This window comes from Bubalus bubalis, chromosome 3 (genome assembly GCF_019923935.1).
Source record: "Bubalus bubalis isolate 160015118507 breed Murrah chromosome 3, NDDB_SH_1, whole genome shotgun sequence".
In the NCBI taxonomy this organism is placed as follows: Eukaryota; Metazoa; Chordata; class Mammalia; order Artiodactyla; family Bovidae; genus Bubalus; species Bubalus bubalis.
Genome location: NC_059159.1, coordinates 13841225 through 13855687, shown reverse-complemented (window position 1 = coordinate 13855687; position 14463 = coordinate 13841225). Strand labels below are relative to the sequence as shown.

At 44.4% G+C, this 14463-nt stretch overlaps 1 protein-coding gene across 3 annotated transcripts in view; it reads right to left on the bottom strand.

Moving 5' to 3' along the window:
- Positions 1–14463, bottom strand: part of PITPNC1 (phosphatidylinositol transfer protein cytoplasmic 1) — a 266256-nt gene that overhangs the window by 34994 nt on the left and 216799 nt on the right. For all 3 annotated transcript variants that reach the window (XM_044938754.2, XM_006043526.4, XM_045164777.1), the window contains exon 6: positions 9627–9722. In XM_044938754.2, coding sequence (XP_044794689.1) covers positions 9627–9722 — 96 coding nt within the window. The remainder of the gene's footprint in view (positions 1–9626; positions 9723–14463) is intronic.

Below are 14463 nucleotides of genomic sequence, written 5' to 3'. Positions count from 1 at the left end.
TTCACTTTTAGAAAGTATTCTACAGAAATATTAATACCAAAAAAAAATAGCATGAGGATGTTGCTGCAGTACTGTAACAGCGAAAGAATGGAAATACTCTGAATGTCCGTCAAACAGAGCGTGGCATAATTGTATACTGGTACATTATACAGTTGTTACAAAGCCTGCCAGAGAGATGTGTGCTGCCCCAGAAAGACAGAAAGCTTATATCATTATTGAGAAAATGAACATTGCAAAGTTGCATCCTATGAGCTCAATTTTATAAAACAGTGTTATGTTTAAGTATGAACACCACAAATACCAACTTCAACAACATCTAACTCTGTGATTAGGACACAGGACATTTGCTTTTCTGATGTTACACATTTATGTCATGTTGGGCTTTTTTTTTTTTGGCCACACCCTGCAACTTGTGGGATTTTAGTTCCCCGACCAGGGATTGAACCTGTGCCCCCTGCACTGGAAGCACAGCATCTTAACTGGACTGTCAAGGAAATCCTGGACTTTTTTTTTTTTTAAACAAGGATCATGAATTATTTTGTGAACAGATAAACGATAAAAGTAGACATTGTTTAAAGGCCCAGTTCATTACTCCTATAAAGTCCCTCTTGACCACTTCTGTTTATGGGACTGCCCCCTTCTTGATTCACGCAGTGATGGCAGAGCAGAGGAATTTTCAGGGCGTGAATCCCACATGGTGAGAAGGCCTTTCTCCTGCTGCCTGAGGCTAGGCTGTCATTTAGCCTCTTCAGCCTTTATCCTCCCAACCAGATCACGGGCTTCTTAAAGGTGAGGGTGTCCTACTTTTCATTGATTGTGTCAACACCCAAGGTCTCACATTGCGTCTTCACAGAGGATATGTTCTCGAAGATCATGGGAATGGCAGACTTCTCTGCAGCCTTGCTGGGACCAAGTCTTCCTGGCTAAGGTGATGGGATCGCCACTCCCACACACAAAGGGAGCCACTCAAATATCATCGAAGCCCATTGCTTTTCCAGTGCCATCCACCTGGATTAATGAGCAGGACATCATCCAACTTGCAAAAGGGAGGGCAGGGGGAAGGAAAGGCAGTTGCCCAGGAGACGACTCACGTCTGCACGGTCAGGAGGGCCTTTGTAATGACAACATGGTCAACACGTTGTTCTCCTCCTGGGACCGCTGGAGGCATTTGTGTTGTCACCCAGGCTTCGGAGGAAGCAGGTTAAAAGAAGCTCCACTGAAGAATGTTCTTTTTCCCAGGGCTTTCCTTCTCATCTACTGCTCTGGCCACTTTCAGAGGCCTCCACAAGCTTCCATCTCTAATGGAACTGGCCTTATGGAGACCCTGTGATGCAGCAGCTCTGGGCGACCCTTACCCCCACCCTTTCCTTGCAGACTTCCTGCCCCAGCATTGGTGGCTGGCATCAGGGAGCACTTTGGTGGCAGGGGCTTTGCCCCACACCAGCGAGGGCAGCCAGCTCTTATTCTCCCAGAGGCACCCAGCACTGGTAAATTGGAGCCCATCACCAAACAGCTGTGTTATATTCTCAGAAAGAAACAGATGAACGGAGGGAAAAGGGAAAAAATGATAATAACGATACAACAACAAACTGAGCTGCACCATGCACCCCAGCGGGAGGCAGCTGTGTTAAATCTGGCCATATAGAGATAACTGAAAATTCTGACCACCTTCAACCGCCAAGATGCAGACTGACATGAAAGTATTTTTAATTTGAGGGAGCAGAGTTATTCGAAAGAAGCACTTTGTACTGAAGGGTACAGCTATGTATGACAGTATTTGCTCATTTCATCTCTTTGTTCCCTTCTGGGGGCCCGTTGTACTCAGCAAAAAGCATTTAATCTTTCACCCTGGACAGTTATTGGAAAAGTTAGACACATCTCTGTTCCCTTCTCTCTCCATTAAGAGACAACCCAGCAGATATTTACATCCGTGAGACCAATGAGCTGGCTGCCAAGGATTTCTTAGTTCAGAAAAACTCTAACCCAGGGGCCTGGAGGCTGAGTTCCAAAGAGTCCTCCAGTTAACCAACTCAAAGGGAAAGCTCTAAATCAAATCCTGCCTAAGACTCCCTGTAGCCTCCTACCTCCAATTATACCAGGGCTGCTTGCTTCTCAGACAGTCTCACATTCTCCTTCACTGATACCCAAGTTTAAAACACTGTGAGTTCCTTTAATTTCTCCATTAGAATTATGGTGCTCTTTATCACTGGTAAAATGGAGACTTTTTTCACATCTTCCAAAAGGAAGAAGAAATTTCCTTTTTCTATTAAAAAAAAGGAAGATCAAATTCAAACGGTGGTGGAGACTGGTGAGATTATGGCCTTTGTAGTCTCAGTGCCTAGCACAGAGCCTGGCACACAGTAAGCACTTAATAAATGCAAACGAGGGACTTCCCTGATGGTCCAGTGGTTAGGACTCTGCACTCCCAATGCAGGGGGCTTGGATTTGACCTCCGGTTGGGGGAAACTAAGATTCCTGCATGCCATGGGACAAGGCCAAAAAAATAAAAAATCAAATCAAATCAAAGTAAAAACGATTGCAGTGAATTGAGGAGAAAGAGGGTTGGATTTGAGCCAACACAAAAGCCTCTGAGTCAGAGCTCCCTAAGCCTGACTTTTGGAGATTGTCTAGGCTCAACCCATCCTGGAGGCTGGTTGTCGAGATCTGCTCCCTCATCCCAAACGGCCAGCTCAGCTTAGCAGGTGTGGGCTCACTGCCCATGTCCTCTGAGCGCGTGCTATGACTTATCGTCTCCAGTTCCTCCTTCCTGGGCTGGGATCTTCACCTTGAAATCTTGGCAGAGCATCAAAGGGATGGACATCTTGGCAGAGGAAAGAACCCACGTGTCAACCACATAACAAGTACTACCTGCTCAGATGTTGGCTTCACTTCGTCTTTGCTGCTTGGGTGTGCGGAAGTGACTTGATCCAAAGAGTTTTATGATTCTAATGGGCTCAGGGCCTGGGCGGGGCTGCGTGGAGACTCATGGAGGTGCCCTCTCTGCCTGAGAAATCACACTGATTTTTTAACAATGCAGTGCTGCCCTGCAAAGTCCTGCTACATGTAGGAGAGCAAAAAACTTGAGATTGAGAGGCTCTTGGGAGCTGCAGTTCAGGCCCCTGATGTGGCTGGGAGACAGTGGCAAAATGATAATAAAGACAGTGCTGGGCTGGGCTCTCAGCGGATTCTGAGTCTCGAGTTCTGCTAAAACTCTGGTCAGTGGGGGCTCTTATGCCACCAGACAGAAGGCACCCTGTGGAAAATTTCCAGCTCCGGTCACCTTAATGAGACGCGCATTCTTGCCTCTCATGTGGTTTGGAGGTTTCCAGGGACAAATGGAAAAAGAAAAGAAAATACTTCAATCCTCTGCTTAGTCCTGGGTGGCACTGTGTATGTGTGTGAGAGAGAGAGGGACACACGGGAGCTGAGTGGTGACCCAGATAACCCTGGTCTGAATGGATAAACCTCAAAAATCTCAGAACAGATTGAGTCCACCAGCATTTCAGCCTTTTCTGCAGAAAATGTGTTTCCTATTTATGATACTGACATAGTCAACTTATAAAGATGGGTTGGAAGAAAAAGCTCATAAAGCTGTAGACTTCAGATTAAAAAAAATATATATATGGAACTGATGCACAACTGTTAGTTAATGGCTACACATGCATTTTCTTTGATAGCACTCATTCTGAGATTGTCACTGCTAGAAGAAAAAAAAATAAAGCCCATGGTTTTCACTCATTCATTCAACAACTGTTCTGTGAGCAGCTGCTGTGCGCTGGTGCTCTCCTATCTGCTGGGGTACAGTGATAAAGAAGACAGCCCTTGTTTTTGTGGAGTTAGCATTATCCAGAAACCACAGACCAAAACTCTTGCTCCAATCGGTAGGGAGTGGGGTGCCCAGGAAGCCCATAGAGTAGAAGTCACGTTCGACAGAACTCTAAACACTAATGACTAGAAGATTTCCGATTGAGAGGCACAAAGGTGGTGAGGGTCAGAAAGGGGAGAAGGCAGAGGTCCATACTAAGGGATGGAGCTTTTAAGCAGAAAATGACAAGGTTTGATTTCATTTTAGAAGCAAACTCTTGTGGCGGGGAGAAGGATGTTAATTATTTACAGTGTATAGAGGAGAAATTTGTTTGGATATGGTTTGACTTCTAAACCAGTTGTTTCCCTCATTCTCAGTTCAGTTCAGTCACTCAGTCATGTCCGACTCTTTGCGACCCCATGGACTGCAGCACGCCAGGGTTCCCTGTCCATCACCAACTCCCGGAGGTGGTTCAAACTCACGTCCTTTGAGTCGGTAATGCCATCCAACCACCTCATCCCTGTCGTCTCCTTCTCCTCCTGACTTCAATCTTTCCCAGCATCAGGGTCTATTCCAATCAGTCAGTTCTTTGCATCAGGTAGCCAAAGTATTGGAGTTTCAGCTTCAGCATCAGTCCTTCCAATGAATATTCAGGGCTGATTTCCTTTAGGATTGACTGGTATGATCTCCTTGCAGTCCAAGGGACTCTCAAGAGTCTTCTCCAACATCACAGTCCAAAAGCATCAATTCTTCAGTGCTCAGCTTTCCTTATAGTCCCACTCTCACATCCATACATGACTACTGGGAAAACGATAGCTTTGACTAGACGGACCTTTGTCAGCAAAGTAATGTCTCCGCTTTTAAATATGCTGTCTAGGATGGTCACAGCTTTTCTTCCAAGGAGAAAGCATCTTTTAATGTCATGGTTGCAGTCACCATCTGCAGTGATTTTGAAGCCCAAGAAAATAAAGTCTGTCACTGTTTCCATTGTTTCCCCATCTATTCGCCAGAAGTGATGGGACTGGATGCCATGATCTTAGTTTTCTGAATGTTGAGTTTTAAGCCAACTTTCACTTTCATCAAGAAGCTCTTTAGTTCTTCTTCGCTTTCTGCCATAAGGGTTGTGTCATCTGCATATCTGAGGTTATTGATATTTCTCCTGGCAATCTTGATTCCAGCTTGTGCTTCTTCCAGCCCGGCATTTCACATGATGCATTCTGCATAGAAGTTAAATAAGTATGGTGATAATATACAGCCTTGACGTGCTCCTTTCCCAATTTGGAACCAGTCTGTTGTTCATTTCCAGTTCTAACTGTTGCTTCCTGACCTGCATACAGATTTCTCAGGAGGCAGGTAATGTGGTCTGGTATTCCCATCTCTTTCAGAATTTTCCACAGTTTGTTGTGATCCACACAGTCAAAGGCTTTGGTATAGTCAAAAAAGAAGAAATATATCTTTTTCTGGAACTCTCTTGCTTTTTTCATGATCCAATGGATGTTGGCAATTTAATCTCTGGTTCCTCTGCCTTTTCTAAATCCAGCTTGAACATCTGGAAATTCTTGGTTCATGTACTATTGAAGTCTCGCTTGGAGAATTTTGAGCATTACTTTGCTAGCATGTGAGATGAATCCAATTGTGCGGTAGTTTGAGCATTCTTTGGCATTGCCTTTCTTTGGGACTGGAATAAAAACTAACCTTTTCCAGTCCTGTGGCCACTGCTGAGTTTTCCAAATTTGTTGGCATATTGAGTGCATCACTTCAACAGCATCATCTTTTAGGATTTTAAATAGCTCAACTGGAATTCTATCACCTCCACTAGTTTTATTTGTAGTGATGCTTCCTAAGGCCAACTTGACTTTGCATTCCAGGATGTCTGGCTCTGGGTGAGTGATCACACCACTGTAGTTATCTGGGTCATGAAGATCATTTTTGTATAGTTCTTCTGTGTATTCTTGCCACCTCTTCTTAATATCTTCTGCTTCTATTAGGTCCATGCCATTTCTGTGTTTTATTGTGTCCACCTTTGCATGAAATGTTCCCTTGGTATCTCTATCCCTCATTCTCAGTCCCTGGCTAATGACACACAACCCAACAGCCTTGGAACTCACTCTCCCCCTTCTGGTTGGTTCATACAGCAATCTGGATTCTAGAAGTCGAATGCTGGTGGGTTTGGGTTGCAAGGGAATCCCACAGAACACACTTTTCCTATAGTTTTATTGCAGTTCCCAATTATGCTCTTTCTTTTGTGGTCTAACTGCCAGAGAGAGTGAGAAGAAATTCTACATGTAATATAGGTTGGTGACTGTTTGGGAAGCAGTGCTTGATAGAATGTGCAGGGTCGAGCCTTCTGGGGCCCCTTTTCTCCCACATCCATTAAGTAACCCTAAGATTCCAGGACAGGCAGGGGTGGCTCTGGGTGTGAGAGCAAAATCCAGATCACCAATGAATGAATGAATGAGCGAAATCCAGACCTCCAATGAATGAAATCCAATTCATCTCCAATGACCTTTACTCTCAGGGCAGGATTTTCCAGCCTTGGCATACTGAGGGTTGGGATTCTCTGGTGGCTCAGAGGTAAAGAATCTGGTTGCCTGCAGTGCAGGAGACTCGGGTTCGATCCTTGGGTTGGGAGGATCCCCTGTAGAAGGAAATGGCAACCTATTCCAGTATTCTTGCCTGGAAAATTCCATGGACAGAGGAGCCTGGCGGGCTACAGACCATGGGGTCAAAAAAGAGTTGGACACAAGTTGGCGACTAAACAACAACTCTTGTGGGGGCTGTCCTGTTCATTCTAGAATGTGGTTAGTGGTTGGTAGCACTCCCAAGTTGTGACAACCAAAAACGTCTCCAGACATTGTAAGCATCCTTGTGGGGTAAGGATGCTCTCAGTTTAGAGCCACTGCTCTTGGAGACAGTTTTCCATTCTTATCTTATTTGATTTCTCAGCAGCACTAAGCATAACCATTCTCTCTCTTCTCTTGAAACTTGCATTCCTTGGTGCTCTCTTCTTGTTTTCCGTCTAATTCTCTGCCCAGTTCTTTCCAGATTCCTGGGGCCTCTCCATCCTCTCCCTGATCTCCAAACACTACTGTCCTAATGTGATTCCAGGTTCTGAACTCCCTTCCCATTTTACTTTATGCTTGTTCACTCTCATTCATCCTTAGGACTCTAAATTCTTCTATTTCCAAAATACTCCCCAATTTGTCTCCAGCCCAGATCTCTTATCTAAGCTCATTTCTGTTTGTTCTAGATGTCTCACTGGCATCACAATATCCATTTGTCTTTCTCCAAAACCCATTCCTTTTCTTCTCTCACCCCCATCTATCTGTTGTCCACGCAGTAAACCTTAAGGTCATCCTGCCTCTTCCTTTTCTCTTATCTTCATACCCAGTTTATGACCAATCCCTGTCAATTCTATCTTCAATAGATTCCTCAGAACCCTCTGTTCCCAGCCCTCCAGCTCAAGTTACCATATAACCTAAATAACCAACAAAGTAGATAATTCTGATGACCTCAGTGGTTTCCTGACTTCCACTCTGCTCCTGGACAGTCCATTCTCTGCCCAGAGCACACTTGAAAAAGCATAAATCAGAGCACATGATGCCCCAGCTTTAATTTCTTCAGAGGCATTCTACTGCAGGCGAATAAAATCTAAGCATCTTAACGTGGCCTCATCCTCTTTCCCAACCTCCCGTCCTTCCCTTCTTCCTTCTGTAGCTGCTGCCACACTGGTCTCCTTTGCTCCCTCACAGGTGTCACAGTGGGACTCCCATGCACGCTGTCACCTCCTCCTGGAGCACTGACCCCAGCTCTTTTCTTCCTGCAGGTCACGTCTTCCCAAGCATCTTTCCTGATCCCATCATCTTATGTTCAGTTTCCTTATCATGGTCTCTCCCTGCAAACTTCCTTATCTCCACATGTTTATTATGGAATTAGTTCTTTATTGTCTGGCTCCTGTCCTAGACTGGAAGTGTTGTAAGGGAAGAGACCCTCTGTGTCTCTTCTGTTCATTCATTGCCATGTCCCCATCTAAATATTGTCTGTGACACTCAGTGAGTACTCAGTACATATTTACTGGATGAATGACTATTCCTCTCTCATTTCCTTGGTCAAACTGTATCTTGAAAAGAATACTTTATGGCCTGGGAAAATGAATGACAATGAAGCCTGAAAAAAAATGTTCCTCGAATATCTGTGTCAATGAGGAAAAGCTTTCCAGTGGTGGTTCTTGGGAGCACAAAGCACAGGGAGATGAGTCAGGCACTGGCTGACTAGAAATGAGTCTTGCTGATTTTGTCATTAGTATTCTGTATCTGTGCTAAGACTTTCCACTGAATCAGGGGATCCCTGATGCCAGGCAGGACCACACTGAAGCCATCTAAGAGGAAGAGCTGAAATCAGTTCAGTGTTCTGGCAACACTGCCTTTCTAGAAGGCTTGAGCTACCAAAGGGACCAGGATGTTCAGGTAAGACAACAGCCCCCCAGGCTCAGGAAGCCACAGAGGCAACAAGGCAGTGGCTTCACCCAGCGCACTGCCTGATGCTTTCCCCGTCACTGAAGCCCCGTGAGTACTGGTGGCCTTGAGATGAAACCACAGAAAAGGAAGACAAGGGGAGGCCAAATTCCTCTTCTTGAGCAGGTCAACAGTTAGGCAGAGAGCATTTTTCTTTGTTTTTCTGAAATTTCATGAGTGTGGCTGGCTGCAATGTATAATGTAAATGGATGACGTTCAAAGGCTCCGCCTTTGAGCCCCACCAAGAGTCATTCCCATCAGCCTCTCTCAAGATTTGAAGGGACAGCAGCTGCAGAGCACATGCCTGCAATTAAGCAGCTAAGCATTCGCTAAGACTGGGTTAGACTCTGACATCCAAATGAATCCCAAAAGGTGGAGGCAAAAAAAATCTGAACCACACTCAGAGCCCAGCATCTGTCACGGTGGAATTCATTCTTACCGGGTTTATTTATTACATCTTAAATCAGCCTTAATGAAGCCGAGGAAAGAGTTTCAAGGTCCATGTGTTACAGATCAAGGACGAGAAGAGGGCCACGAGTCCAAACATACTGTGATTGGCTGCATGTTGCTAAACAACAAAAATAGCCCAGCATCTGTTGTTGCAGGGCTGGGACGTTATTTACAAGGGGGTCACCCAAGTTCCATCAGCAGCCATTAATAAAAATACTAACAGGCCGTAAGTGGGGACATATACTAACAGGATAAAAGTTTGCACCGAGGCAAACAGTGGATTCAGGTAGGTGGAAATCATATAGAAAGATATTCTCTTAAATTTATTCTCAGTCAAGATTAAAAAAAGGAGAGGGCTTTATGCAGGTCCTTTCAGTTTTGAGACAAAGCTTCTATGCAGACACAAGCTGCCCAAGTTTCAAAATTCACTCAGGGATGACTCATTGAGCCTTATCTTTGTGTTAGACCCCAAAGATATAAATAAAACACAGCCCCTGCAGAGGGGAAGACAGGCTAGCCCCAGGCCTGGCCAAACAGGAAGCCAGAGGTGGCCGCTGTGTTTTATAGGCCAGTTATCGGTTGGGTGGCTCAGCCTTGTGAGTTATTTTGCTGCCCAGAATGATGGCAGAGGTGGGGAGACAGAAGACTTCACTGAAACTGAGTGGCAGCTGGGGTTAATGATGGGCTCCAAGAAGTAGGAACTCCACTCTGAGACTCGCAGTAATGAATTCAGTAAGAGGTAACAGCAAATTGAATCAACAGGAAGACCGATGGACGTGCCCTGGGTCAGGGTGGACTTAGTAAAAGTTTGTTGAAAGAATAACTGTCTTCCACCTGACACCCCGTCTATTGCTCACCTCAGATTCTTTGTAGTAACGTTCTGGAATTTCATCACAGGCAATATCGATAAAGCAAACTTCTCTCTCCAGATCTTTGGCTTCGTTGTCAAAAATCTGAAAGAGTAGAGCAACAAATCAAAGGTTAGTGACAGTGGGTGAGATCCTCAAGGTGCCCGCAAGTTGGCCCAATGGTGCGTGAGGCAGAATAACTCTCCGCAGAGCATCTTCACATGGCTCAATGCCCCTGGTGAGAGCTTTCCGCTGCCTCAGAATGTGCAAGAATCATGCGAAGCTTTTATTCATCGCTTACACTTTGTCACATCAGAGGCAGGTGTAGCATCAATCACTGCTTGGTGAGGGGAAGAAGATAAAACAAGCTGTTTTTAGAAGTTCAAGAGTGAAGAAATAAATCTCTTCCAAAAGTCTCTTCCAAAAAGGAAGTCTGCTGATTTTTGGCAGTTAATCTAAACAGGGAGAGGGAAGAGGCTAAAAAGGTTCTGGGTAGATAGGAGACAAAAAGCAGTGATACAGCCTGAGATTTAGAGAAGAAAAATAAGGTTTTTTTTTTCCATTAAAGTGTTTACATATATTTAATTTTGGAAATAACATACCCTCATTGCAGAAAATACAGATAAACAAAAAGAAGAAAATAAAGACTGTCCACAATCCCATTACCCAGTGTATTATTCTTGATCATTTAAAAGCACGATTTCGTTGGTACACACAGGGGTATGAAGGTGGAGCTTGAAAAAGTATTGAGATGCCTTCTTGTCAATCTAGGCTTGGTTCTACTGGCCCAGAATGCCCAACACTTGCAAAGAAATAGGTAAGAGAGCCACGTATACAGATATACACTCTGGTGGGAAGACTAAGTTCCTCTACTTTTCCCCACTGCCATTTTTTTCTGACTTTACAGGGATATCTTCTCATCACTTCTGAAAGATAGTAAAAAGTTCGCAAATCACTTCATCCTTGGAGAAAGTCTTAACCGTATCCCAATCTCACTGTTTAGCTAATTCCTACAAGGGAATCATCTGCTAACACTAATTAAATCTGACTCTCCAGAAGAGAACGAAATATTTTGGAAGAAGAGGGTGGTTGATGCCTAAGAACATTGTCTTGACACAAATTTGGAGCCTATTAATAACACGTTCTCCCCCAGGATAGCATCTGGCGGGCTCTTTACAAGTTGAAACTGCTAGTCCTTTCCAAATGCTTTCTGAATAATATTTGTGCTGGTAATTATCTGCCCAGGCCGCTGTTTGCTCTGCCAGCAGTTTCCTTCTGTAATGGTCAGATACTGGACTCTTCAGATCTGGTCAAGGAGACTGACTCTCCGGTCTGAACTGAGGAGGCCACTGCATTTTCCTAAAGGCAGAGGAAGACTGGTTCCTGGATCAGCTCTGATTCCGACCACGGCCCAGTGAAGTCAAGTGCTTGGAGACACTCCCAAAGTGTTTGGGAGGGATAGGTAGATTGCTTTGAAATGAAACAGAGACAGGGTGGGAAAATAAGTTCGAGCGGAGAAATGAAACACGAAATGAAACACCGGGTCTCAGGGTGTTTGTGTGTTTCACTCTCTCTCTTTTCGCTTGAGTCTCTTAAGTGTGTGCCTCATTAAGAAAACAAAACAGAACGGAACACCCCAGAGGCAAATGAGCTGCCAGAGAGTAAATTACAAGAGAAATTAGAGAGCTTTGACATTTATTGGTGGTAAAATTTATGGGACTGAAAGAAGGGGAAATGAACAGGGGTTAAGGGAGTTATTGACAGATTAGGTGGCTTTTCCTAATTTAATTCACATAGTTTTGGATCACCCATTATCACATTATTACATTATTGCCCTTCTGCTCCAAATTCACCCTTTAGTCTCTGCTCTACCAGACCAGACCCTGTAAGCACTTCTTGACAGTGAGGATGACACTAAGCCCGTGTATTAGAGGAATCCTGCAGGAAGAAGGGGGCTTCTCTTCCTGGCGTGAATCTTATTCCTGCTATACAATCTGTTGGGGGGAGAGAGGAATGAAGTGCTGCTCTGTCCCAGTTGCATGTCCAGAGTGCACAGCTGCTTGGCGACTTTGGAGTCCTGGCCTTCACTGTGGCCCTTCTGATGTAGGCACCCCTCTGCTCCAGACGCACAGCCAATGGTGCTCTGACTCTACATTCTTGCCCACCAGTCTCATCTCTTGTACCCAGAGGGAACTTTTCTGCCGCCCAGCAACTGTGGACCACCTCTGGTCCAGGAAACACAGCAAACTTCTCTGCCATCCAGTGGGCTATGATCACAATCTCTGCAAGGAGGTCAAGCTCCAGCCATGGAGATGGGCCCTTTCTGAGTTTGTTCTTCCTAGTGTCCACTTCCTCAGCCTTAGGTATGCTTTAGACTTCTCTTTACATCTTTATAATTACTCTTATCAAAGTTTTGGTTCAGTTCAGTTCAGTCGTTCAGTCGTGTCCGACTCTTTGCGACCCCATGGACTGCAACACACCAGACCTCCCTGTCAATCATCAACTCCTGGAGTTTACTAAAACTCATATCCATCTCATCAGTGATACCATCCAACCATCTCATCCTCTGTCATCCCCTTCTCCTCCTGACTTCAATCTTTCCCAGCATGAGGGTCTTTTCCAATCAGTCAGTTCTTCGCATCAGGTGGCCAAAGTATTGGAGTTTCAGCTTTAGCATCAGTCCTTCCAATGAATATTCAGGACTGATTTCCTTTAGGATTGACTGGTTTGATTGCCTTGCAGTCCAAGGGACTCTCAAGAGTCTTCCTCAACACCACAGTTCAGAAGCATCAATTCTTGGGCACTCAGCTTTCCTTATAGTCCAACTCTCACATCCATACGAGACTACTGGAAAAAACCATAGCTTTGACTAGACGGACCTTTGTTGGCAAAGTAATGTCTCTGATTTTTAATATGCTGTCTAGGTTGGTCATAACTTTTCTTCCAAGGAGAAAGCATCTTTTAATGTCATGGCTGCAGTCACCATCTGCAGTGATTTTGAAGCCCAAGAAAATAGTCTGTCAGTGTTTCCATTGCTTTCCCATCTATTTGCCATGAAGTGATGAGACTGGATGCCATGATCTTAGCTTTCTGAATGTTGAGTTTTAAGCCAATTTTTTCACTCTCCTCTTTCATGTTCATCAAGAGGCTCTTTAGTTCTTCTTTGCTTTCTGCCATAAGGGTGGTGTCATCTGCATGTGTGAGGTTATTGATATTTCTCCCAGCAATCTTGATTCCAGCTTGTGCTTCCTCCAGCCCAGCGTTTCTCATGATGTACTCTGCATATAAGTTAAATAAGCAGGGTGACAATAAACAGGCTTGATGTACTCCTTTCCCAATTTGGAACCAGTCTGTTGTTCCATGTCCAGTTCTAACTGTTGCTTCCTGACCTGCCTACAGATTTCTCAAGAGGCAGGTAAGGTGGTCTGGTATTCCCATCTCTTTCAGAATTTTCCACAGTTTGTTGTGATCCACACAGTCAAAGGCTTTGGCGTAGACAGTAAAGCAGAAGTAGTTTTTCTGGAACTCTCTTGCTTTTTCGATGATCCAACAGATGTTAGCAATTTGATCTTTGGTTCCTCTGCCTTTTCTGAAACCAGCTTGAACATCTGGAAGTTCACGGTTGATGTACTGTTGAAGCCTCACTTGGATAATTTTGAGCATTACTTTGCTAGCATGTGAGATGAGTGCAATTGTGTGGTAGTTTGAACATTCTTTGGCATTGCCTTTCTTTGGGAATGGGATGAAAACTGACCTTTTCAGGTCCTGTGGCCACTGCTGAGTTTTCCAAATTTGCTGGCATATTGAGTGCAGCCCTTTAACAGCATCATCTTTCAGGATTTGAAATAGCTCAGCTGGAATTCCATCACCTCCACTAGCTTTGTTCATAGTGATGCTTCCTAAGGCCCACTTGACTTCACATTCCAGGATGTCTGGCTCTAGGTGAGTGATCACACCAATGTGATTATCTGCATTGTGAAGATCTTTTTTGTATAGTTCTTCTGTGTATTCTTGCCACCTCTTCTTAATATCTTCTGCTTCTGTTTAGGTCCATACCATGTCTGTCCTTTATTGTGCCCATCTTTGCATGAAATGTTCCCTTGGTATCTCTGATTTTATTGAAGAGAACTCCAGTCTTTCTCATTCTACTGTTTTCCTCTATTTCTTTGCATTGATCCCTGAGGAAGGCTTTCTTATCTCTCCTTGCTGTTCTTTGGAACTCTGCATTCAAATGGGTATATCTTTCCTTTTCTCCTTTGCCTTTCACTTCTCTTCACAGCTATTTGTAAGGCCTCCTCAGACAACCATTTTGCCTTTTTGCATTTCTTTTTCTTGGGGATGGTCTTGATCCCTGCCTCCTGTACAGTGTCACAAACCTCTGTCCATAGTTCTTCAGGCACTCTTGTCTATCAGATCTAATCCCTTGAATCTATTTCTCACTTCCACTGTATAGTCATAAGGGATTTGATTTAGGTCATACCTGAATGGTCTAGTGGTTTTCTGCTTTCTTCAATTTAAGTCTGAATTTGGCAATAAGGAGTTCATGATCTGAGCCACAGTCAGCTCCCAGTTTTGTTTTTGCTGACTGTATAGAGCTTCTCCATCTTTGGACACAAAGAATATAATCAATCTGATTTTGGTATCGACCATCTGGTGATGTCCATGTGTAGAGTCTTCTCTTGTGTTGCTATGACCAGTGCTATGGCCATGCTCAGTAAACCTTTAATCCAATTTTCTGCTGATGGGTGGGGCCCGATTCCCTCCCTGTTATTTACCTGGGGCCAAACTATGGTAGAGGTAATGAAGATGATGGCAACCTCCTTCAAAAGGTCCCATGCATGCACTG